This window comes from Melanerpes formicivorus, unplaced genomic scaffold (assembly GCF_026170545.1).
Source record: "Melanerpes formicivorus ecotype bairdi unplaced genomic scaffold, bMelFor1.0.p_v2 SCAF_148, whole genome shotgun sequence".
NCBI classification, from domain to species: Eukaryota; Metazoa; Chordata; class Aves; order Piciformes; family Picidae; genus Melanerpes; species Melanerpes formicivorus.
Window position 1 is genome coordinate 779,916 of NW_027142500.1, and position 25,448 is coordinate 805,363.

The following is a 25,448-nucleotide window of genomic DNA, read 5'->3' on the forward strand; positions in this document are numbered from 1 at the left end:
GACTCCACACTGCAGACTTCCACCTTCGCTTGTTTCCAACGAGACGACAGGAACCGTCTGTGAACAAAGCATATTTCTTTTCATCATCAGAAAGGTCATTGTAAGGAGGAGCTTCCTCAGCACGAGTCACTTTCTCCTCTGGAGGTTTAGCACAGTTGATACCTTCAGGCCAACTTGAGATCACCTCCACTAGACCAGGTCTTTCAAGATTTCCCATTCGAGCTCTCTGTGTTATCAGAGCCATCCACTTAGACCAGGTTGAGTCTGTGGCATGATGTGGTGTGGATCCATTGCCTTTGAACATCCAATTTAAAACTGGTAATCTGGGAGCTAGAAGAAGTTGTGATTCAGTTCCAATCACTTCAGAAGATGCTTTTACTCCTTCATAGGCAGCTAAAATTTCTTTCTCTGTTGGAGTGTAATTAGCCTCTGAACCTCTGTAACCTCGACTCCAGAAACCAAGAGGTCGTCCACGTGTCTCACCTGGAGCTTTTTGCCACAAGCACCAGGTTGGACCATTGTCACTTGCAGCCGTGTACAAAATGTTCTTAATGTCTGGACCATCTCGGACAGGTCCCAGACCCATTGCTTGAATTACCTCTTGTTTTATCTGGTCAAAGGCTGCTTGTTGTTCAGGTCCCCAGTGGAAATGGTTTCTCTTTCGAGTCACATCATACAGAGGTTTCACAATCTGACTGTATCCAGGAATGTGCAGTCTCCAAAATCCCACTATCCCCAAGAAACGTAGGGTCTCTTGCTTGTTTGTGGGACTTGCCATGGTAGAGACTCTATTTACCACATCCACTGGAATGTGTCGGCGTCCATCCTGCCACTTCACTCCCAGAAACTGAATTTCTGTGGTAGGTCCTTTCACCTTGTCTCGTTTGATGGCAAAACCTGCATCCAGAAGAATGTCAATGATTTTGTTACCTTTCTCGAAGACTTCCTCAGCAGTTTTACCCCAGACGATGATGTCATCGATGAACTGGATGTGTTCTGGAGCACCGCCTTTCTCCAGAGCATCGTGGATCACTGCATGACAGATGCTTGAGCTGTGGATCCAGCCCATTGGCAGCCTGTTGAAAGTGTACTGGATTCCTCTCCAGGTGAAAGCAAACTGAGGCCTGCATTCCTCTGCTATGGGAATAGAGAAAAATGCATTAGCAATGTCTATGGTAGCATACCATTTGGCCTCTTTGGATTCCAGCTCATACTGTAGTTCCATCATGTCTGGTACTGCTGCACTCATAGGTGGTGTCACTTCGTTTAGGGCTCGGTAGTCTACCGTCAGACGCCAGTCTCCATTCTGCTTCCGCACAGGCCACACTGGACTGTTGAAAGGGGAATGAGTTTTGCTGACGACTTTCTGACTCTCCAACTGACGAATCAGATTCTGAATGGGCAACAAAGAGTCACGGTTGGTTCTGTATTGTCTGTGATGCACAGTCTGAGAAGCAACCGGCAATTTAATGTCCTGTATCTTATGTTGTCCCACAACTGCAGATTCATCAGAAAGTTCGGGTCTGGCAGATAGCTTCAATTTTTGTCCATCAATTTCTATTGAAGCTACTCCAAAAGCCCATTTGTAACCTCTAGGGTCTTTGAAACGCCCTTCTCTCAGAAAATCAATTCCCAAAATACAAGGTGCATCAGGTCCGGTCACAACTGTATGCTTCTTCCATTGTTTACCAGTTAAACTTATATTAACCTCTACCTTACTTAACTCTTGAGATCCACCAGTGACTCCCAGAATAGTTATAGACTCTGATCCCTGATAATTTGATGGTATTATGGTGCACTGAGCTCCTGTGTCAACCAAGGCCCTGTACTTCCGAAATTGTGAAGTGCCAGGCCACTGGATGTACACATCCCAATAGATTCTGTTATCTCTGTTATCCCTCTCCTCCCCCTGGCGGGAGGCAGGGCACCCCTAGTTATGGGGAACATGCGCACATGTGCATTGCACATACTGTGCAGGGTTATAACTTTGCATGTTATAACTGGTGCCACTGTTGGAGCCATAAGAGTCGTTCTGGGGAACTGTGGAAGTAACAGCTACCCTTCTGGTATTGCTACCTCGGGTTCTGCCACTTTGCAACTCCCTCAGTCTCCTGAAAAGATTAGAAGTTGGTTGGCCATCCCAGCGGTTCATGTTCTCACCAAACTGATCACGCAGAGTTATCCAAATAGTTCTACGTGATTGCCTTGGTGGTCTGTTTTGGAATGACCTGTTTTGGAATGTCCTGTTTTGGAATGACCTCCTTGGAGGACGTGTATTCCTCACAGATGAGACTTGTACCCACCTGGAGGAAGAATTGAAATTATCCCTTTGTGCCAATTGGGATATGGAATTTCTAAATTCATCTTTTAACTCTCTTATGCAATTCTGTATATCACCAGACATAGTTTTAATGGCTGAAACCAAAGAACCACGTGTCATGCTATCCTCCAATTGTCTCATTTGATCACTGAATTGGCCAACCGTGGGAGAAGCTCCACCATAACTTCTTGACACAATTCTGCTTGCCAGAATGTTTGCATAATTGGAAGGAGCAAGTTTGATAATCTTTTTAGCAAGACCGATACCCACAGGAATGTCATCAGGATTCAGAGTTTCATGTTCACCATAGAGTAGCTCTCTAACAGCAAATTCTCTCAAGCGCTTAATTCCCTCATCTATGGTAGTCCAGGGTTTAGGATTCCATGGAAGATCATCTCGGGAAGGGTATCTCAGGGCAACCGCTATTAAAAGGCGTATCCACAGATTAACCTTACCGAGAGCTTCGCCTAGATGTCTATCTATTCCATTGTCCCTTGAGAGAGTTCCTAATTGAGCTGCTGACTTGTCTCCAACTGTTAGAGCTGAAGCACCTGTATCATAACACCTACTAAGCCAAGCTAGAACTGGCTCCTTATCTGCTCTGGTGAAATCTTTACGGACATTTCTCAATTCTTCCCGTGGTGACGAACAGTCTGTAATATCATCTTCATCTTCATCTCCCTGAATTCTTTGCCCGTAAAATCCTGCTGTCATTCTCCTAAGGATCTCTTTAAGCTGAGAACCACCTTTGCCAGCTGCCTTCCTAGCTTCATCTCTATCCTGCTTTGATCTCACTAGGTTAGCTAGATCTTTAAAACAAACCTTCTCTTCCTCCTGAGCAGGATCTTTTACAGTAGAGGGCCCCTCACCAGGATCAGTCTCCTCCTCTTCTTCTCCATCTTTGCCCTTTCCAGCTCTAGTCTTTAAAGGAGCCACCTTAACTGGAGCTGTGTTTGAATTTACAGCCACCTTAATGGAAGCTGACAGGTCCTGAGATAAATCAGCTGCTGGGGCAGTGACTTCCGGTCCCACCGAGGGAGTGGGTGGAAGTGATGTTGCTCCATTAATGGCCGACGGAGAAGAAGAAGAAGGAGAAGGAGTGGGAGAAGGAGTAGGTGCCATGTTGATACCAGCCGATGCCCTTGGCTGCTTGCTAGAATCAGCAAAGTCATTTAGAGCTGCTTTACCAATTAACTTTTTAGCCTTCTTTTTAACTGACACGGGTTCTCCACAGTCCTCGTCACTAGATGACTCTGGGACTGATCGAGAGCCACGGCGTTTTCTTTTTGATCTAGTTTTAATAACAAAACAAGCTCTGGACACCTTTTTCTCCTGACGCCAGGAATACAGAGAATACACATTAGTTATCACCAGCAGCAGAATTATACACACCAAATAAATCACTTTTGGATCCCAGGCATCACCGAAAGTTACTGTCTCCTCAGGCGGAATCTTAAAACCCTTTATCTCAATTGGGAGAGTGGTGGAGGTAACATTCCTGTATCTCACTGGCCATAATAAATTAATACATTTTCCATACCATAATTTAACTCTATACATAACCCACATATAAATTGTCCGCACCAAATATTTACCCAGGTAATCCAAAATCAAACCCAAACAATACCTGTAAATCAGAGCCCCAAAAATTGAGAAGAATAATCGCTCCACAAACCACAATACCTTCATGTTTGCTAATTCAGCTGGAAAACACTAAATCAATCAAATAATAAATTAAACTATTTATCTGCCCCACGTTGGGCGCCAATAAAAAAAATGTCGTGGGATGGAAGGTAAGGCCGAGAAGCCTCCTCCCTTCCCCCTTGTAAAGTAAAAGGGAAAAAAAAATTGAAGGGAAAAGAAAAAAAACTCGCAAGCTGAATTAGCAAAGCAGTGGAGCTATATTTACAAAGCGATGTAGGGTTTGCAGGGGATTATTTACAAATTTACAATATCTACAATATATACAAAGATATACAACAGAGTAACACAGAAATGAGAGTAAACCCCTCTCGGCAGAGAGGGGGGTTCCCCACCTCCTCTTTCCCCTCTTTCCCCCCTTTCCCCAGATCAGGTTAGAGAGAGAGAGAGAGCGAAAGAAAGAAGTTAAAAGCAGTTTTGTGTTAATTGGAAGGGAGTTAGTATACAGGCCTGTTATCTGGTTTTCAAGGCCGAGGCCTTGGCAGAAAGCCCAGCACAGAAAGCTGCTGCACGGAGCAAAGACGGAAGCAAGACTGACTGAGAAGTGCTGGAAATGTCCAGTATAGTCCCAGCTCAGAAGTGCTTCCTCCCACTCGTCCAATGAAATTAGTTTAGACTATTCCTTCCGTTTACCAACTTCCGTCCACCATATTCCCTTTCTTAAGGGGGCAACGTCAACCGGCCACAATAAGTTATAAAGATATTCACCTCAGAGAGCCAACTAACCAATGTTTCTGGCTGCATCAAGCTGCTATTAGACTTCTGTTAAGCAACCACAAAATCTTGCTGCTATAAAGCACTCAGAATTCTCCCTAATGATTTGCTACTCCCCTTCCACTAAATCAACTTTATGGGGCAAGGGACATATTTTAGCCTAAAAAAAAAGAAGAAACCCAAATAATGAAGTTTCAAATGTTTGATTATATTACTACTTCCTTATTTCTAGGCTTCTCTATCAAGACAGAACTGTTCATCATGCAAAACCATCTTACATGCGGAGAACTAGGAGTCAGATTAAAGAGGCAGCAGGGTATCACGGGCCCTTAGATAGAATCACAGAATCATTTTGGCTGGAAAAGACCTTTAAGACCAAGTCCAAACATTAACCCAACGCTGCCAGGTCACCACTAAACCACATCCTTCAATGCTTCATCCACACATTTTTTAATGCTGGGGGCAGCAGCACTGGAATCAGTGCTCCAGGTGGAGCCTCACCAGAGCAGAGCCCTGTTGGTCACACTCTTTGGATGCAGCCCAGCACATCATGCTGGATCATGTTGAGTTTTTCCATCAACTGACACCCCCAAGCCCTTCTCCTAGAGACAGCTCTCGAGCCACTCCTCAGCCAGCCTGTATTTGTGCTTTAGATTGCCCCAATCCATGTGTAGGACCTTGCACTTGGCCTTGTTGAACTTCATGAGGTTGGCTTGGGTCCACATCCCAAGCATGTCGAAGTCACTCTGGACGGATCACTTCCCTTCAGTGTGTCAACCACACCACACAGGTTGGTGTCATCCACAGACTTGCTGAGAGTGCCTCAATCCCCCACTGTCCATGTGACTGACAAAGGTGTTAAATAGCACCGGTCCCAGTACCAACCCCCGAAGGACACCACTCAGCACTGGATTGGATTTGGACACTGAGGCATTGATCACAACTCTCCAAGTGCAACCATCCAGCCAGTTCCTTATCCAGGCAGTGGTCCACCCCTCAAGCCCATGCTTTTCCAATTTAGTGATCAGGATGTCATGTGGGACAGTATCAAACACTTGACACAAGTCCAGGGAGATGACATCAGTTGCTCTACCCTTATCCATTGATGCCACCAAGTTCATCAGGCAGGACTTGCCCTTGGTGAAGCCACGCTGGTTAATTCAGCAAACATCAGAAAAATCTCAACTCTGCATTTAGACAGACAGAGAAGATATATTTTTGAATCATCTCATAGATGAAATAACACTTTTCCACTCCAAGCTTCCCAGCACTTCCTGGGGGAATCAGTCTTTCAAGGTGCTTTATTGATCAACCTGTAGGATTTTAAGGAAGCTAGAAAAGACAATTTAATTTTCATTACAACAGTTAAAGTGAGTTAACATCAACTTCATATTTAAGGGTCTGAGCCAATAAATCCATAGCAAGGAATTGGCATGCAGGGGTTTCTAAATGTGCTTTAAAAGCCTCTGGGTGCATTTAAGGGGGAAAAAAAAAAGTCTCAGCAAACTGACTTTCAATGAGCAAAAGGCACTTTCATTAAGGTCTAAATCCCTGAGATGACAGACACTGAGCAACGGCCTCTAGACACTGCTGTGAAGGGGCAATGTCTCATGAAATAGTGGAAATAGGTGAGGAGCACTATGACAAGAGGGGAAAAATGCTGAATCTAATTTGGTCAAGGCCTTTTCCACTGACCTCAGAGGACTACCAGCTCCATCAGTCTGTGCTGACCAGTCTTCAGGTGTACAACATCCTCCTAAGTACTTGCAGCAAGCTTTGTGAATAAAACATAACTTGCACTCTTCCTCACAGAGATTTAACAAGCATTGTCAAAAAGCTTTAGGAATGTCCAATGTAAGTAAACTAAAATATGAAGAGAAGAGAAGAGAAGAGAAGAGAAGAGAAGAGAAGAGAAGAGAAGAGAAGAGAAGAGAAGAGAAGAGAAGAGAAGAAGAAGAGAAGAGAAGAGAAGAGAAGAGAAGAGAAGAGAAGAGAAGAGAAGAGAAGAGAAGAGAAGAGAAGAGAAGAGAAGAGAAGAGAAGAGAAGAGAAGAGAAGAGAAGAGAAGAGAAGAGAAGAGAAGAGAAGAGAAGAGAAGAGAAGAGAAGAGAAGAGAAGAGAAGAGAAGAGAAGAGAAGAGAAGAGAAGAGAAGAGAAGAGGAAGAGAAGAGAATAGACCAGGTTGGAAAAGACCTCTAAGATAATCGAGTCCAACCCATCACCCAACATCATGCTCTGAAATCTTCTCTACATTCCTGATCCAGAACAGAAGTATTCTTCAACACCTCCTTAGATGAGTTTTATCTTTAATTGCCTATTTCCTGTGAGGTATCACCCAGTCAGTACTTTCTACAGCTGCAGATGTATTTTTGTTGTGTTCAGTGTTATCACCACTTCAGAACTGGTCAGATGCACATACCATAAAGCCAGGGATGCAGCCACAATCATTTCCCTATCGAGAAAGCAGGACTTTTTACTCTTCACTTGTCCAAATGCACACAAGTATACATTGAAAGTGCAAAGTAGTAAGTGATAAGGCTCTTAGAGCACAAAGATCACAGAATCACAGAATGTTAGGGGTTGGAAGGGACTTTGAAAGATCATCCAGTCCAACCCCCCTGCCAGAGCAGGATCACCTAGGGCAGGTCACACAGGAACACATTCAGGTGGGTTTTGAGTATCTCCATAGAGGGAGACTCCACACCCCACCCCTAGGAAGCCTGTTCCAGGGCTCTGTCACCCTCATGTTTCCATGGAACTTCCTATGCCTCAACTTCCATCCACTGCCCCTTGTGCTGTCATTGGGCATCACCCAGCAGAGCCTGGCTCCATCCTTTTGGCACTCACCCTTTACATGTTTATAAGCATGAATGAGGCCAACCCTTGGACTCCTCATCTCCAAGCTACAGAGCCCCAGCTCCCTCAGGCTCTCCTCGTAAGGAAGATGTTCCACTCCTCCCAGCATCTCTGTGGCTCTGTGCTGGACTCTTTCAAGCAGTTCCTTCAGGTCCTTCTTGAACTGAGGGGCCCAGAACTGGACACAATATTCCAGATGTGGCCTCATCAGGGCAGAATAGAGGGGGAGGAGAACCTCTCTCAACCTATTCACCACAGCCCTTCTAATGCACTCCAGGATGCCCTTGGCCTTCTTGGCCACAAGAGCACATTGCTGGCTCATAGTCCTTCCCTACACTAGAACCCCGAGGTCCTTTTCCCCTTCACTGCTCTCCAACAGGTCAGTCCCCAGCCTATACTGATAAGATAACCATCTGGGCTTCATTTGCTGCATTACTGTGCATATGCTTCAAGAGCTGCCATAAGTGATCAAACTGAGACAAAACTTAGGTTGAAAATGATGTTACCACCAAACTCAGCACCACAACCAGTGTTTCATTCCTAAAGCCACCAGAAAAATAAGCTTCTACCATGACCAAATGTGCACCATTTTGAATTTTAATATGACTTATGAACATATGCTTCATGTCTTACCTGGCATGACAGCAGCCTGCTGAGTGGCTGAGTCTGTACCCAAGGAAAGGCGACCTCCTTTGGCCAATCTGTCACAGAAGAGGGTGATGTTTTTCTTCAGTCTGCTCGTGTCTTTGGGCATGCACAACTGGCTGCTGACTGTCAGGGCCTGCTCCTTAGAGCTCTTAGACAAACAGGTTCTTAACAAGTAAGAAATGGCAGCATCCACAGTCTCTTCCCAACCCTGAATTAATGAAAAGGAGATGAAATAAAATTAGATGAGCTGTAGTGTGATATAGCACATAAAAAAGAAACCAAGTGAAAAAATCAAGGACTAAGACCTTTCAAATGATACTGGTATATAAAATACAGTTTGGCTATTAATGAGTGTCAGGAACACTCAGTTCTTCACCTTGTACAAGCAAAAATTTCTCAATAGAGCCTGAAAAAACCCAAACTGTCCCCAATATGGAATATTGACAGAGAGATACAATTTCCACACTAATAAACAGACAGTATCTGAGAGAACAGACACATTCTGTGGTTGTATTAAAAACTGAAAACTAGAAGTTCCTGGATATGACACACAAAATTAAGAAGAGAACTGAGCTGTAAATACAAGTGTGGCTTCTGTGAAGACAGAATTAAGAGAAGGATTGAGCTGTAAATACAAGTGTGGCTTCTGTGAAGACAGAATTAAGATAAGCATTGAGCTGTAAATACAAGTATGGCCTCTGTGAAGACAGAATTCAGAAGAGAATTCTGAGCTGTAAATACAAGTGTGGCTTCTGTGAAGACACTCAGAATTAAGATAAGCATTGAGCTGTAAATACAAGTATGGTCTCTGTGAAGACAGAATTCAGAAGAGAATTCTGAGCTGTAAATACAAGTTATGGCTTCTGTGAAACCTAGGTACTACATGGAGAAGCAAAGCCACCATTCCTGATCTTGTTACTTTCTACAGACATGGTCAGGACAGATGCTTACTAGTGATCAAGTAGGTCAGTGAGAACACAGAGGCACTTCATCCTGGTCCAAACATGTACTGTTCTTAATAGAGTCCTGGAAACATGCTGTATGTGTAGAACATTTCCATTTGAGGAGAGCCCTATGAGGAGAGGCTGAGGGAGCTGGGGTTGCTTAGCCTGGAGAAGAGGAGGCTCAGGGGTGACCTTATTGCTCTCTACAACTACCTGAAAGGGGGGTTGTAGACAGGTAGAGGTTGGTCTCTTCTCCCAGGCAGCCAGCACCAGAACAAGAGGACACAGTCTCAAGCTGCACCAGAGGAGGTTCAGGCTGGAGGTCAGGAGGAAGTTTTACACAGAGAGAGTGATTGCCCATTGGAATGTGCTGCCCAGGGAGGTGGTGGAGTCACCATCACTGGAGGTGTTCAGGAGGAGACTTGACAGGGTGCTTGGTGCCATGGGTTAGTTGATTAGGTGGTGTTGGGTGATAGGCTGGACGTGATGATCTTGAAGGTCTCTTCCAACCTGGTTTAATCTATTCTATTCTATTTGGCAGAGGAAAAGCATCAGCTAGAGGGGTTTCCTTAGTCAAGGTTTGCCTTTCCTGACCTCAGAACAATGACAACATTAACCTCCAGTCAGGTCTAAATGTAAATTAGAAAAATCATGCCAGTCAATCAGTGCTGTGATAGCTTGGCATTTTTCAAATATTCCAGAAAGACTTCATTGGAGTGCAATCCATCCACTGACCTGTGATGGTGACAGGAAATAATCCATTCCACAGTCAATTTAAAGAGGTTAATGAGCTGGCAAACGCTGTCTACATTCCCACACACCGGGCAGTGAAACTTAATATGTGCAAAGCATCGAAAACAGCCAAGCCAGACACTCCTAATTGTACCACAAATCACGAAAAACAAGACAACAGAAGAAGCTGAGTTTCACTGAAAGATAAATAAACAGCTTGATGAACTGGTGTCAGCATACAGTAGCTGAGAAGCTGGCCAAGACAGCCCTCCAAATGAGGTGTACCAATGCAGGCAAGAGCAGCTCGTACATGTCACCTCATTTAAATGCTAACAGAAGTCAGGAAATTAAAAATGGCCAGCACTCTGTCCTTGGCTCACACAGGTATGCTTTACTTTGTACCACAGGCTTAACATCTTGCCAAGCCTTGTTCTTGTCTTTAATTTCCCTGTAAGACTGGTTTCTCAGTAGACCATGAAAGTATCTTCCCCATCTCCAACTCAAGGACTGTTTTCCTACCACGTCCAGTCAAAGCAGATTTTAGTGAAAGAGTACAGAAAAGCTACCTCTACATGAAAAGAAAGGAAAAAACCCAACACCAAAACCCTGATGCAAATCTGTTGATGTGGTGTTTACAACTAAGAATCAATGGCCACAAGGAATACTGCATTTGTCAGCAGTTTTTATTGGTGCAAGGAGAGAACTGAAGGAATAAGAAAATTCTTCAAGCCTTTGATACTGAGAATGTTCTGGTCTACAGCCCACACTGACATACTATTCTACAGTCATAGCTGTAACAGTTACTATGTAGTGGTCTGCAAGCTGGAGCATAGGAGGTTCCATCTAAACATGGGGGAAAGACTTCTTTGCTGTGAGGGTGACAGAGCCCTGGAGCAGGCCACCCAGAGAGGTTGTGGAGTCTCAGCCTCTGGAGGCATCCCAAACCTGCTGGGAGGTGTCCCTGCGTGACCTGCTCTGGGTGGTCCTGCTCTGGCAGCAGGGTTGGACTGGGTGATCTTTCAGGGTCCATTCAAGTCCCTAACATCTGTGATTCTGTGATATTTGAGGTTCCCGTAAGAGCTTATTAAAATAGTAAGCATTCCAGGGAAAGGAGGGGGTGGACAGCATAGAGAGGGAGCAAAAAAGTGCCTGTGGGGAGGCAAGGCTGAGAAAAAAAATATGTTTCTAGAATTTACTCTAGGGATTGTGGAAATTTTTCTTTGAGAAGTAAAAATGAAAACTATTAGTCCTGAGGTGTTGGGTGACAGGTTGGACTTGGTGATCTCTGAGGTCTTTTCCAACCTTATTGATTCTATGATTAAGGGTAAAGAAATCATCCCCACAGCACATCAGTCAAACTTGATTGTTCCAAAGCCATGTTCATGAGCCAGACAGGTATTTGGTTCTGTATCTCCAGAAGCCTCTCTTAAAAAGCCTGGATTTACGTTGAAAGCCTTTATCAATTAAGGTTACTCCTAAGGCAACAGCCATTTCTCATACTGCCTATGAAGTAATTCATCCTGGAGGCTCAGCCAAGACACTTCAGAAGGAATTCAAAAGCAATGTGAAGCATGCTGCACAAACTATGCAAAAGTGGAGCGTGCCAAATTATGGGAAATCTGACAGCTGTTAACTCAGGCATTTGCCTGTCTATATCTTATTTCTTGATTTTAGTCACAATAAGGGTTTCATCAGCTCTCAAAAATGCTGAAATACTTGGAAGCTCACCTTATTGGATAACAATCGTGGCACTGATGCTTTGCCAAGCCACCAAAGAAGAGGTTTCCCTATCTGCAAGGCCTGTGATTTCACAAGAAACACCTGCCATGGCTCTCTCCACACTCGGCTTTTGCAGCTGATTAAAACTCAAAATCTTATAGTTCCATACACAAACTGGTAATCCATCAATCCAGGCCTACCAAACTGGCAGCCACAAACCAACAGCACACTTTGTCAGGATGTCACTGTGCTACCATTCATCCTAACCCACACCCAAGTGCATTCTGTATTTCTGGGCCCCTCAGTTTAGGGAAGATTTTGAGCTGCTGGAAGGTGTCCAGAGAAGGGCAACAAAGCTGGGGAGAGGTCTGGAGCACAGCCCTGTGGGGAGAGGCTGAGGAAGTTGGGGTTGTATAGCCTGGAGAAGAGGAGGCTCAGAGGAGACCTTATGGCCATCTACAACTACCTGAAGGGAGGTTGTAAGCCAGGTGGGGGTTGGTCTCTTCTCCCAGGCAACCAGCACCAGAACAACAGGACACAGTCTCAAGCTGTGCCAGGGGAGGTTCAGGCTGGATGTTAGGAAGAAGTTCTTCCCAGAAAGAGAGACTGGCCATTGGAATGTGCTGCCCAGGGAGGTGGTGGAGTCACCATCACTGGAGGTGTTTAGGAAGAGACTGGATGAGGCGCTTGGTGCCATGGGTTAGTTGATTAGATGGAGTTGGGTGACAGGTTGGACTCAATGATCTCAAAGGTCTTTTCCAACCTAGTTAGTTCTATTCTATTCTATTCTATTCTACTCTAACCCACCTGAACTGTCTCAAAGAGGCAGTAATAGCCACAGCAGCCATGAAAATGGCAAGCAAAATCTGCCTGTTCTGCCAGAAATGAAGCTGACAAAGTTTCCTTGTCAGTGTTCCTGAAAAACCATTACTAAAACATTACAACCATTCTTCTTACAACCATTGAACCTTTTCTGGGAACTGTGATTCTGTGATGAAAGAAACTCTTGTATGCACTGCATGAATGGAGTGATTTGCTGCCTTTGTTGCCAGCTTCAGAGATCTCTTGTTTTGCTTTTTAGCACTGTAATCATCTAACACTTCATCCTTCTTTGAGGAAAAGAACTTTTCACCAGTTAGAGAGAAAAACTAAGGGGCTGTTTGGGTCATGCAGATGCTGCCAAAGCTGTCTGCAAGCATGCAAACACATCAGGAGTCCTGATTCTGCCCCTTTGCTCTGGTGAGACTTTATCCGGAGTACTGCAGCCAGAGCTGGATCCCTCAAGACAGGAAGGACATGGACCTGCTGGAGCAGGTCCAGAGGAGGGTCACAAAAATGATCAGGGGGCTGGCACACCTCTGCTAGGAGGACAGGCTGAAGGGACTGGGGTTCTTCAGCCTGGAGAAGAGAAGGCTCCAGGGAGACCTAATATCAGCCTTCCAGTACCTGAAAGGGGCTACAAGAAGGATGGAAAGAGACTGTTTGCAAAGGCCTGCAGGGATAGAATGAAGGGAAATAGATTGAAATTAGAGAAGAGCAGATTTAGATCGGATGTTAGGAGCAAGTTCTTTACTTTGAGGGTAGTGGAACACCGGAACAGGTTGCCCAGGGAGGTAGCGGAGGCCTCATCCTTGGACATATTCAATGTGAGGCTTCACAGGGCTCTGGGCAGCCTGAGTAGTGGAGGATGCCCCTGCTTACTGGAGAAGGGGGTTGGACTAGGAGACCTTTGGAGGTCCCTTCCAACCCAAACCATGCTAAATCTAAATCTTGCTGCAGAATGCTATACACTCAACAGGAGGTCTGCCATGCAGGAGGTCCATAATGTCAGTGAAGTTCAGCAAGATCATTTTTGATACAAGGAAGAGGAATCAGACCTTGTCATTGCTGATCTGGAGGAAAAGGTAGAGATAACATACTACAACAAGCTTCTTCTTGAGACTTCTCTACTGCATCTCAGCCCATAGTTTCTTTTCATATCAGTGACATGCCTGGGGAGGAACTTTTATTCTGTTGCTACAATAAGCTTTACTAGGTTACTAATATCAGATACTATGAAAGCCTGACAAGTGAGTTAATGGTTCCAGAAGCTGTGTAATATGGAACCAGCCCTGCTCAGATATTTTAGCCCTGACAAAGATCACAAACAATTTGTTTCCTATTTAAATCCTCACAGTCCTTTAGGTCTTGGTGAGCACTAACTTGAAACTCGGATCTGTTGCTCCAAACTGTGGGATTTTTGGTCTCTCAAAGTGCCCAGGTGGGGACAATGAGCAGAGTGCTGAGCATGACGGTGTAGCTTCCATAGCAAAAGATAAAAAGCACAGGCTGGTACCTGAGGCAAGCTCCTCTCTTATCACAGTATCACAGTATCACTTAGGCTGGAAAGGACCTCGAGGATCATCGAGTCCAACCTATCAACACAGACCCCATGACTAGACCATGGCACCAAGTGCCACGTCCAATCTCCTCTTGAACGCCTCCAGGGACGGTGACTCAACCACCTCCCTGGGCAACCCGTTCCAATGACGAACGACTCGCTCGGTGAAGAACTTCCTCCTCACCTCGAGTCTAAACCTCCCCTGGCACAGCTTGAGACTGTGTCCTCTTGTTCTGGTGCTGGTTGCCTGGGAGAAGAGGCCAACCCCTTCCTGGCTACAACCACCCTTCAGGTAGTTGTAGAGGGCAATGAGGTCACCCCTGAGCCTCCTCTTCACCAGGCTAAACAATCCCAGCTCCCTCAGCCTCTCCTCATAGGGCTTGTGCTCAAGGCCTCTCCCCAGCCTTGTTGCCCTTCTCTGGACACGTTCAAGTGTTTCGATGTCCTTCCTAAACTGAGGGGCCCAGAACTGGACACAGGACTCAAGGTGCAGCCTAACCAATGCAGAGTACAGGGGCACAATGACTTCCCTGCTCCTGCTGGCCACACTATTCCTAATGCAGGCCAGGATGCCATTGGCCCTCCTGGCCACCTGGGCACACTGCTGGCTCATATTCAGGTGGCTGTCAATCAGCACCCCCAGGTCCCTCTCTGTCTGGGAGCTCTCCAGCCACTTCGACCCCATCCTCCAGCTGGGTCACATACAGATGCCTGAGCAAAAGACACTGACAGGATCCAGGCATCACTACTCCACGTTTAACCTCTTTACCTCATACTGGAGCTTCCCTGCCCAGGGAGGAGTGGGAATCTCATTCCTTCACCTTGATTTTTCCCTCATCTGACCATTTTATGTCGCTCCAAACCAAAACTAAACTTCACCCTGAGGCAGACCTTTTCTTACTGAAAGATGCTGGGGTTTGCCAGGAAAAGCTTGAAGCTCTTTACTTCTGATTTAGTGGTTACAAGTTTAAAACCCACTAGGTGTTTTTTTCGAGCTCTACTGAACTTAGATGCTTGACTGTACCATAAAAGTCTTTCGGAATGGTTCTGTTGCATGGCATTGATTCAAATGGGAAAAAGAAAGGAGAAAAAAACCCAAACAACAACAAAGTAGCAAAGCTTGAAGTACTTTCTCCCAACAGGAAAAAAGGCAGCAAACTGCATGTGTTTTTCCCTCTAAAACTTGTTTTCAGTTGTATCATCCATCTGGTTTCTAGAAAGAAGAGGAGGGAGGATAGTGATGACTAATTCCAGATGCATTTTACTGTGATAAAGGCCTAAATTGGATTCTGCTCTCAGGAACTGTAAGAATTTGTGAAAAGTGAAAATTTCCAATGAATCCTAAGAAGCTGAGCTCAAAACTGGCTTTGGCCAAGGATGTATTTATTAGCTCAAAGCTTCTAACTACTAAAAATGAATGGTAAAATTCAGAAACCCAAATTGCCTCCTGTTAGTCTTGACAGGATTAAGCCTCCTGGAATTACAGAAGTAACTGAGAACTTTCACTCACTAAAGCATTCTTGTCACAAAAGGGTATTTTTCACTTTCCTGGAGAACTCCACAGCAAACCCCCCCCCCATCTGCTCTCATGCATAAAACCCAGCAGGCTCTCTAGACTTTCCCAAGTGATCTCTTTTTTCCCCCCCTGATCTTTTCTTTTTTCTTTGCTGGGGTGATTTACATTCAGATGATCACTTACAGAAAGCACAGACACTTCTGATAGTAGCCCCTATGCCTCTCACTAGGCACTTAATTATTCTCTCCTGACACCACCTCTTTTTCATCACTGCCTTAGAGTGTATTTTTCTACTTTATCTAATCAACACTGTGCAGTAGTGAATTTATAGTCAGTAACTTAAGTTAATTACACTAGATCATGGAGTCACTTAAAAATAACACATTTCACTCCCAGCCATTTATTTTTTTCCCCTCTTCCCAATCACAACTTCAGTAAGAAATCAAAATCAAATACAGACATTTATTCGGTTGGTGCAATTCCAGACATGAAAGGAGATGAAAATATACTTCCTCAATGCCACTTAAGAGCTGTTACTCTTAATTCTAGCACCATAAATGTGACTACTACAACAACAAAGGGATGATTCTGAGCGAGGAAGCACCTGCATGTCATTATTTGCTAACATTATGGGAACTATGAAAATATTTATTCTTCAGCAAAGCTCCTCTTGATGGCTCTACTGCCAAGGACCCTCCATCAGTCTTGAAGTCAGAATGTTAGTATTGACAGACATTACTCCCTTTTGTAATACCCTAAACAAAGCAAGCATTAATAGCCTAATTATCAGACACAGGAGCCGGCCGTCAATCCAGGCGCCACGCAACCATTCTAGCAAAACTACCCCGTGTAGCACCAACCCTTTGAACCCTTCACATTAGCCTGGACAAATTCCCTCCTTTCCCAAAAGGATTTCCTGTTGTAAACATATGCTTTAGCACAAAGCCAGCCTTTTTCAAAGCCAGCTTTTTCCATCCAGATAACTCAGCGTGGTGAAGTATGATCACTGCAAATCATCCCCTGGCTTGGTTTGGGTTTGAGTGTTTTGGGGTTTGGATTGGTTTGGTTTTGGTTTTTTTGGGGGGAGGGAAGGGGGGGTGGTTGGCTTTTGGTTTTGGGTTGGGGTGGGGTTTTGTTGCTGTTCTGTTTTTTTGCTTTTATTTTTTTACACTCACATTGGTTTTGGGGGTGTTTGTTTGTTCATTTCGACACACCTCGAGTCCTGTGTCAAATTCTGGGCTCCTCAGTTTAGGAAGGATGTTGACTTGCTGGAACATGTCCAGAGAAGGGCAACAAAGTTAGTGAGGGGTTTGGAACACAAGACCTGTGAGGAGAGACTGAGGGAGATGGGGTTGCTTAGCCTGGAGAAGATGAGGCTCAGGGGAGACCTTATTGCACTCTACAACTACATTAAGGGGGGCTGTAGACAGGCGGATGTTGGTCTCTTCTCCCAGGCAACCAGTACCAGAACAAGAGGACACGGTCTCAAGCTGCGCCAGGGCAAGTTCAGGCTGAAGGTTAGGAGGAAGTTTCACATAGAGAGAGTGATTGCCCATTGGAATGGGCTGCCCGAGGAGGTGGTGGAGTCGCCGTCACTGGAGGTGTTCAGGAGGAGACTTGATAGAGTTCTTGGTTGCATGGTTTAGTTGATTAGGTGGTGTTGGGTGATAGGTTGGACACGATGATCTTGAAGGTCTCTTCCAACCTGGTCTGGTCTACTCCTATTCTATTCTTCTATTCTATTCTATTCTATTCTATTCTATTCTATTCTATTCTATTCTATTCTATTCTATTCTATTTCTTTTCTATTTCTTTTCTATTTCTATTTCTATTATATTCTATTAGTTACATTTATCAGACTTCACAGTACTTCAGAAGTACTTCAAACAGCTGCCAGCCCCTGCTGTAAGCTAACAACAAATATGCTAGTCTTCCAGCCAGCCAGCAATTCTCATTAAAAAAAGTGAACTGCATAATAAAATCTTGGATACATCTTTAATATTAATGCAGTCATGGATTCTTTCTGTTTCCAAAAGCACTCTGTCACAGTTTTCCACCACATATTTCAATAGGCAGCAAAACCAGTGTCCATTTCAAAATACAGTTAGCCTGGAGGTGCAAGGCTGGGCTCTGAAATACTAACACCACATCTGTATTTGGAATATGGGTTAAATATCAGTTTCACAGGAACAAATTACATTGGACAAAGCTTCACCTGACTTCTGTGTAAGATTAATTTTTGTTCAGTTTTGGCATAACTTTCTTAATGATTTTATTAGCAGGAGGATGAGAACATTCATCCCACTTGTCAAAAGCAGAGACTTGAGTGCTGGGTACTACACATTGGCCACAACAACCAGCCCATGCAGTGCTACAGGCTGGGGTCAGGGTGGCTGGAGAGCAGCCAGGCAGACAGGGACCTGGGGGTACTGGTTGACAGCAGCTGAACATGAGCTACCAGTGTGCCCAGGTGGCCAAGAAGGCCAATGGCATCCTGGCCTGCATCAGGAATACTGTGGCCAGCAGGAGCAGGAAGGTCAGTCTGCCCTGTACTCAGCACTGCTTAGACCACACCTTGAGTCCTGTGTCCAGTTCTGGGCCCCTCAGTTTAGGAAAGATGTTGAGTTGCTGGAAGGTGTCCAGAGAAGGGTAACAAAGCTGAGGAGGGGTCTGGAGCACAGCCCTGTGAGGAGAGGCTGAGGGAGCTGGAGGTGTTTGGCCTGCAGAAGGGGAGGCTCAGGGCAGACCTCATTGCTCTCTTTAACTATCTGAAGAGAGGTTGTAGCCAGGTGGGGGTTGGTCTCTTCTCCCAGGCAACCAGCACCAGAACAACAGGACACAGTCTCAAGCTGTGCCAGGGGAGGTTTAGGCTGAATGTTAGGAAGAAATTCTTCCCAGCAAGAGAGATTGGCCATGGGAATGGGCTGCCCAGGGAGGTGGTGGAGTCACCATCACTGGAGGTGTTTAAGAAGAGCCTGGATGAGGCACTTGGTGCCATGGTTTAGTTGATTAGCTGGTGTTGGGTGACAGGTTGGACTCAATGATCTCAAAGGTCTTTTCCAACCTGGTTAAATTCTGTATTCTGCATTCATTCAATTATTGGTGTTGCACTTCTAAGACTGCCCAGAATTCTTGAAAGAATTACTGGCACAGGGGAATGCCCTCCTATTTCCACTATTCATCCAAAGCAACCCTTTAAAATGATGCAAAATATCTGCCATTCCCAGAAAATATGGAAGTTTGCCACACTACTTCCATTGCGTCTTTGCAGAGAAGAAAAGAACCAAGCTTCACGTGTTCTTAGGCCAAAAGCTGGCAGCACCAGAACTCATTTGGCAGGCTGAGAAAAAAAGAATTGGTGACAATGGAAACACAAAACACTGCTGCTGTATTTGCTAAATATCTAACTGAAACGAGTGCCAGGCCTAGAAAACAAGATGCAATGTGTTTGAAACGGAATGGCAAGGAGGAGAGCGATGTTGATGTTATGGTCAGAGAAGCATTTCTTTTTAGGGTAGCAGGATATTCAAAACATTTCCCTGCCATTAAAAAAAGGAATAAAACGTTCTGGAGATGCACACTGCACCCAAACTGTCTTCTAACACATTTCCTCCAAGTGAAAATCCAAGCCATTGTGCAGAATTGTTTGAAGAGCGGCATAAAAATTCTTCAGGCCACCTTCTTTCACCGGCGTTCTACTCGACTGCTCGCTAGGAAACCTGAACGCTAGTTCAGGCTGTAAACATCCTTGGTATGTCAGAACATGCCCCACTTCCCTGCCACAGCTCCTGCTGCAACTGAATTCAGACTTCACTGGTACCATGACAATTTCACACCTATTGCAGGATTTTGTAAAGGTTTTCTTTCCGTTTCCACCTCTGGTTATTGCTGGTTGACACTTTTCACCCTGCTGCACCATGGGATGTATGTCCTTACACTGTTTATGTGAGGTCTTTAACGTGGAATGTCCTTTACTACTACATCAGAACCACAGAATGGTTTCAGCTGCAAAAGGCCTCTAAGATCATGGAGTCCATCTGTCACTACCCAACCCTGCCATGGCCATCAAACCATGTCCCAAAATGCCACATCCTCACACTTCCTGATAACCTCTAGGGATGGTGACTCCACCACTTCCCCAGGCAGCCTGTTCCAATGCCTGACCACTCCTGCAGCAAGGAAACCTTTCCCTATATTCAACCTAAACCTTCCCCAGCACAACCTCAGGCCATTTCCTCTCCTTCCACCACCCAACACTAGGGAGAAGAGACCAACCCACACATGCCTTCAGCCTCCCCTAAGGGAGCCAAAGAGAGCAATGAGGTCTCCCTTCAGCCTTCTCTCCTCCAGAGCAAACAACCCCATTTCCCTCACTGCTCCTCCCCATACCTACTCTCCAGACCCTTCACCAGCCCTGCAGCCCTTCTCTGGACCCAGCCCAGCACCTCAATGTCCCTCCTGCATTGAGGGGCCCAAAACTGAATCCAGCACTGAAAGTATGGCCTCACCAGCACTGAGCACAGGAGGATGAGCATTTCCCTGCTCCTGATGGCCACACCATTTCTAATCCAGGCCAGGATGTTGGTGACCCTCAGGCCACCTGGGCACACACTGGATCACATTCAGCCAGCTACCAAACAACACCCCCAGGTCCTTTTCTGCTGGGTAGTTTCCAGCAACTCTGCCCTGAGCCTGGAGCACTGCATGGGGTTGTGACCCAAGTGCAGGACTCAGCACTTGGCTTTGATGTATCTCATACAGTTGACCTTGCCCCAGGGATCCAGCCTGTCCAGATACCTTTCAAGGGACATAATCCAGACAGATACTGAAGTGCTATCCTGTAGTAATAGGACATACAACAGATTTCACCATGTTTTCTCAAAACAGGTGAAAGCAGTGCAATTCCTGATGGCAAAATAAAAGCAAGTCATGGAAGAAGAAAAAAAGAAGTGGTTGTTTAGGTTTTCCTAGGACCAGTATGAAATGTCTTTCAATTCTGTTCAAGGGAATGCATACTCAGCTGTGCAGCTTGACTTTCCAAGTTTAAATGAGGACAAAATCCAAAATAAATCTCAACAAAACTCTTTTGCTTTGCTTGCTGTGGGTCAGTATCATGCAAAATGCCAAAACACTTTCCCCCTCTGCCTGGGCAGGGATTGCAGATGATCTTAGATTCACTTGGAACCCAGCACAAGCTTCCTTAATGGCCACAAACTATTCTAAGTATTCTGAGTATGTACCAAAATCTGAATTCATTGTACATACTGAAGTCAGTTTATTTCTCTCCTATCTGTGGCATGCTATCTTTCAGTACTTAATTCTGAATCAAGGAAGAAGGCTGGACTTGAAATGAACTGGAGATTGATCCTAAAGTTTATTAGATTAACTCAACTCCTCTGTGCAGATGTCTTTATTTTATGGTGCTATTGGAACATGTGCATGTGAGCTCACATGTATGCAGATTACAGAGAAGTTACACCAGACTCTCCAAAAAGATTGGGCTATTCTGTTTCTGCTGAAAATTGGACAGAAGCTAAAACCAGCTAAACTCATGTGAGACTCTCCTGCTTGGAATGTGCTGCCCCGGGAGGTGGTGGAGTCACCATCACTGGAGATGTTCAAGAGGGGACTGGACGTGGCACGTGGTGCCATGGTTTAGTCATGAGGTCTGTGGTGACCTTAGGCTGGACTTGATGAGAATCACAGAATCACCAAGGTTGGAAGATTCTGTGATTAAGTGGAAACTGTTATGAGCTATGTCCTTTAATGAAATACTCTCTAATCTCCTCCTACTTTCCCACTTCTCTGTGAAAACAAGGTAACTCGCATCAAACACCTACTTAATAAAGCTACTAAATCACTTCAAAGACAAAGTAGATGGAGAAACGTGTAAACTTAAATGCCTGAAGGCCTGTTGTCAATGCTTGTTTCCAGGAGCTCTTCAAGATTCTTACCAGCTCTTGTGAGTCTTCCGCTAACGGCAAAAATGTAGCTTCCAGAATAGCGACTTGGTCGGTGCTGAGCTTCTGCCACAGGCTAAGCAGCATAATCACCAGATGGGTGGCACTTTTCAACTTTGTGAATGCCTGGAACATGTTGGCTTGGTTTGCTTCTGCTGCATCTGCTAGAGCTATTACCTGCAAAAATTACAAACATCTGTTAAGTATAACCTTACCTTCTGTGAACACTCAACGCCCAAATTAACTTTGGCACACTCTTGTTTTTCCTCAGAAGAGCCTGGCGGATTCTGTTTTCCATAAACACAAACCACAGGGTACTAAATGACTAACCATTTATCTAGACTCTTCTTCTGCATGCCCAGGAACACTTCATGCCCAGATGGCAGCAGGATGAATCTAGGAGCATCAGTGTAGAAAGGATCCCGTTTAGAGCATGTTCTTAAGGCATTCCTGAAATTGATCCCCATCACATCACTTAATACATAACAAACTACCTTACAGGCTCATACCACACAAGACATTAATCCCTGTATGCTCAGCAAGCCTACTGTACTGATCAAAAATGTATTGATTTTATGCCATTAAAAATGCAGTCCCTAATTGTTTCCAGATGAACACAAGTGCCATCTGTTATGTTATTACCTCTCAGGTCTCCCCAGGTTTCACAGCAGTTGCTTCACCTTTTATGCCAAAATGTAAACATTATGGATCACACTGGGGCTGTTCAGTTTGAGGCTGAGGGGAGACCTTATTAGCCTCTACAACTACTTGAAAGGACAATATAGACAGGTAGGTGCTGGTCTCTTGTCACACATAATTAAGCGATAGAGCAAGAGGGAACAGCCTCAAGCTGCACCAGGGTAGCTGTAGGCTAGGCATTAGGAAACATTTTTTCACTGCAAGAGTGGTCAAGCATCAAGCTGCCTGGGGAGGCAGTGGAGTCACCATCCCTGAGGTGTTTAAAGGTCGTTTAGATGTGGCCCTTAGACATATGGTTTAGTGGTGAACTTGGCAGAGCAGGGTTAATGGTTGGAGCTGATCATCTCAAGGGTCACAGTATCACAGTATCACTTAGGTTGGAAAGGACCTCGAGGATCATCGAGTCCAACCTATCAACACAGACACCAAGTCAACACAGGCACCAAGTGCCACGTCCAATCTCCTCTTGAACGCCTCCAGGGTCGATGACTCAACCACCTCCCTGGGCAACCCGTTCCAATGACGAATGACTCGCTCGGTGAAGAACTTCCTCCTCACCTCGAGTCTAAACCTCCCCTGGCGCAGCTTCAGACTGTGTCCTCTTGTTCTGGTGCTGGTTGCCTGGGAGAAGAGGCCAACCCCTTCCTGGCTACAACCACCTTTCAGGTAGTTGTAGAGGGCAATGAGGCCACCCCTGAGCCTCCTCTTCTCCAGGCTAAACAATCCCAGCTCCTCATAGGGCTGTGCTCAAGGCCTCTCCCCAGCCTTGTTGCCCTTCTCTGGACACGTTCAAGTGTTTCAATGTCCTTCTTAAACTGAGGGGCCCAGAACTGGACACAGGACTCAAGGTGTGGCCTAACCAGGGCAGTGTACAGGGGCACAATGACCTCCCTGCTCCTGCTGGCCACACTATTCCTAATGCAGGCCAGGATGCCATTGGCCCTCCTGGCCACCTGGGCACACTGCTGGCTGGTCTTTTCCAACCTGAACGGTTCTCTGAGTCTATGAATTTGCAGGCAGGATCGCTTTAACTGCCACACATCAGAACATATAACAAAACAGCAGGTTCACTTTTAAGAGGGGAAGACAGTTTTGCTGAGTCCTTCAAGGCAGGGAAAACCAGAAGAGGTATTCTATTGTATTCTCCCCAGTTCAGCAGGTCACTTGTCACTGTAGGCAATATTGTCCACTCACAGCATTACAAACATTGGTATTTTGGAAAATGCTGTTAAAAATGCCATATTTCCTGAAACACAGTATTTGGGTATTTCCCATCACCAGTGGAAAGTGAAGCTGACAGCAGTTTCAATACACAGTTGCTATCATTTCACGAAGACCACAAGAGATTTCCCCACTGAAATACTTCCACTAAAAGATGGGAACAAAGGTTAGGGGTTTATCCTGGGGGAGCACAACTCGCTTCTCTCTACATCTTCACCTTGCCCCAAGTAATACTTGGCAGACTGCAGGGCAGACTATCTTGTCATTTAGATCGACACAAAGCAGCTCCCTCAATCACTTCTGTTTGTTAAGTGGGTAATAGGTGCTTGAGTGGAGCAGGGGAAAGCCACAGCGAATTGCAGTTCAAGTGTAATTAGCATTACAACAGAATTCACGAAGTAAAACTTGCAGAGCTGGAGCCATTAACATTTGGCAGCAGCAGGAAAACGAGAACACTGTACCATGCATCTTCAGCTGGGAAACAAAGCCAGCCAGCTGTTAGCATTTGCTGGAGAAAAACTATTTTTAATCTGCAACACTGGCATCAGAGATAAATGTGTGTGTGTGTGTGTGTGTGTGTGTGTTCCCTCCAAGCTCCCATGTGACTGGGAAGATAAAGAAAACAGAGGTTTAGGGAACTATAAATATGAAACATTTCAAATGAAAAGTGTTGATAGCTTTTGGTTGAGATTGTCAAATGTTAGCGTTCCCAAATCCAACAGAAAGCCCACAGGACGCTGAGGAGTCCAAACGCTGCAGGAATTGGGGCCAAGGAACAAAACAAAAGAGTTCTGCTAAATCATGGGAAGGAGAAGCCAGAAATGAATCCCAAAGAATGAAAAACAACACAAGACACTTTGGGTAGAGGACAGTAACAGTACCAGACATGTCACTTGATGTAGCCCTGCCCACTTTCAGCTTGCTCAGGCCAAAGCCCTGATGCTCCTCATGCCCCATGCTCTGCACCAGGTGGAATTCCATAGAGCAGTTCCTTTTCATCAGCAGAGTTATGGGTGATGAAGCTACATGACAAATAACACACTACATAACACCCAATAGCTGACCACTGCAACCAGTCATTGCATGCACTGTAAGAGCTCCATCTTTCTGAGCAGACAAGCAAAAAAAGCAGGCAAGTTCTCCTCAGTCTGACAGGAGCCTTCAAGCATCTAATCAACTTTCTGGTCCAATATTCATCTGAGAATTAAAGGAAGAATACTATAGAATTATAGAATCAATAAGGTTGGAAAAGACCTCAGAGATCATCAAGTCCAACCTATCACCCAACACATCATGACTAACTAAACTATGGCACTACATATCTCATCCAGGCTCTTCTTAAACAATTCCAGGGACGGTGACTCCACCACCTCCCTGGGCAGCACATTCCAATGGCCAATCTCTCTTGCTGGGAAGAATCTCTTCCTAACATCCAGCCTAAAGCTCCTGTGGCACAGCTTGAGATTGTGTCCCCTTGTTCTGGTGCTGCTTGCCTGGGAGAAGAGACCAACCCCCACCTGGCTACAACCACCTTTCAGGTAGTTGTAGAGGGCAATGAGGTCACCCCTGAGCCTCCTCTTCTCCAGGCTAAACAACCCCAGCTCCCTCAGCTTCTCCTCACAGGGCTGTGTTCAAGGCCTCTCCCCAGCCTTGTTGCCCTTCTCTGGACACATTCAAGTGTCTCAATGTCCTTCCTAAACTGAGGGGCCCAGAACTGGACAGAGGACTCAAGGTGTGGCCTAACCAATGCAGAGTACAGGGTCACAATGACTTCCCTGCTCCTACTGGCCACACTATTCCTAATGCAGGCCAGGATGCCATTGGCCCTCTTGGCCACCTGGGCACACTGCTGGCTCATGTTTAGGTGGCTGTCAATCAGCACCCCCAGGTCCCTCTCTGTTTGGCAGCTCTAAGCACTAATTCTATTAACAGATGAAGAAGTGACCTAATAGAGCTTTCTGAGATCTAGACTACCCAGGATAACACAATACTAATTGCTCTACAGTAATGCAGGCACATGCAGATGTACTTTTCAAAAA

The 25,448-nt window shown here is 45.3% G+C and overlaps 1 protein-coding gene across 1 annotated transcript in view; it reads right to left on the reverse strand.

Moving 5' to 3' along the window:
• LOC137456970 (protein PTHB1-like) overlaps positions 1-21,684 on the reverse strand; it is a 183,784-nt gene extending 162,100 nt beyond the window's left edge. Inside the window, exons 1-2 of the mRNA XM_068168659.1 lie at positions 21,484-21,684; positions 8,224-8,446 (exon numbers count right to left, since the gene is read on the reverse strand). Of these exons, the coding sequence (XP_068024760.1) occupies positions 8,224-8,446; positions 21,484-21,624 (364 nt within the window). The 5' untranslated portion in view covers positions 21,625-21,684. The remainder of the gene's footprint in view (positions 1-8,223; positions 8,447-21,483) is intronic.
• Positions 21,685-25,448: the final 3,764 nt, after the last annotated feature.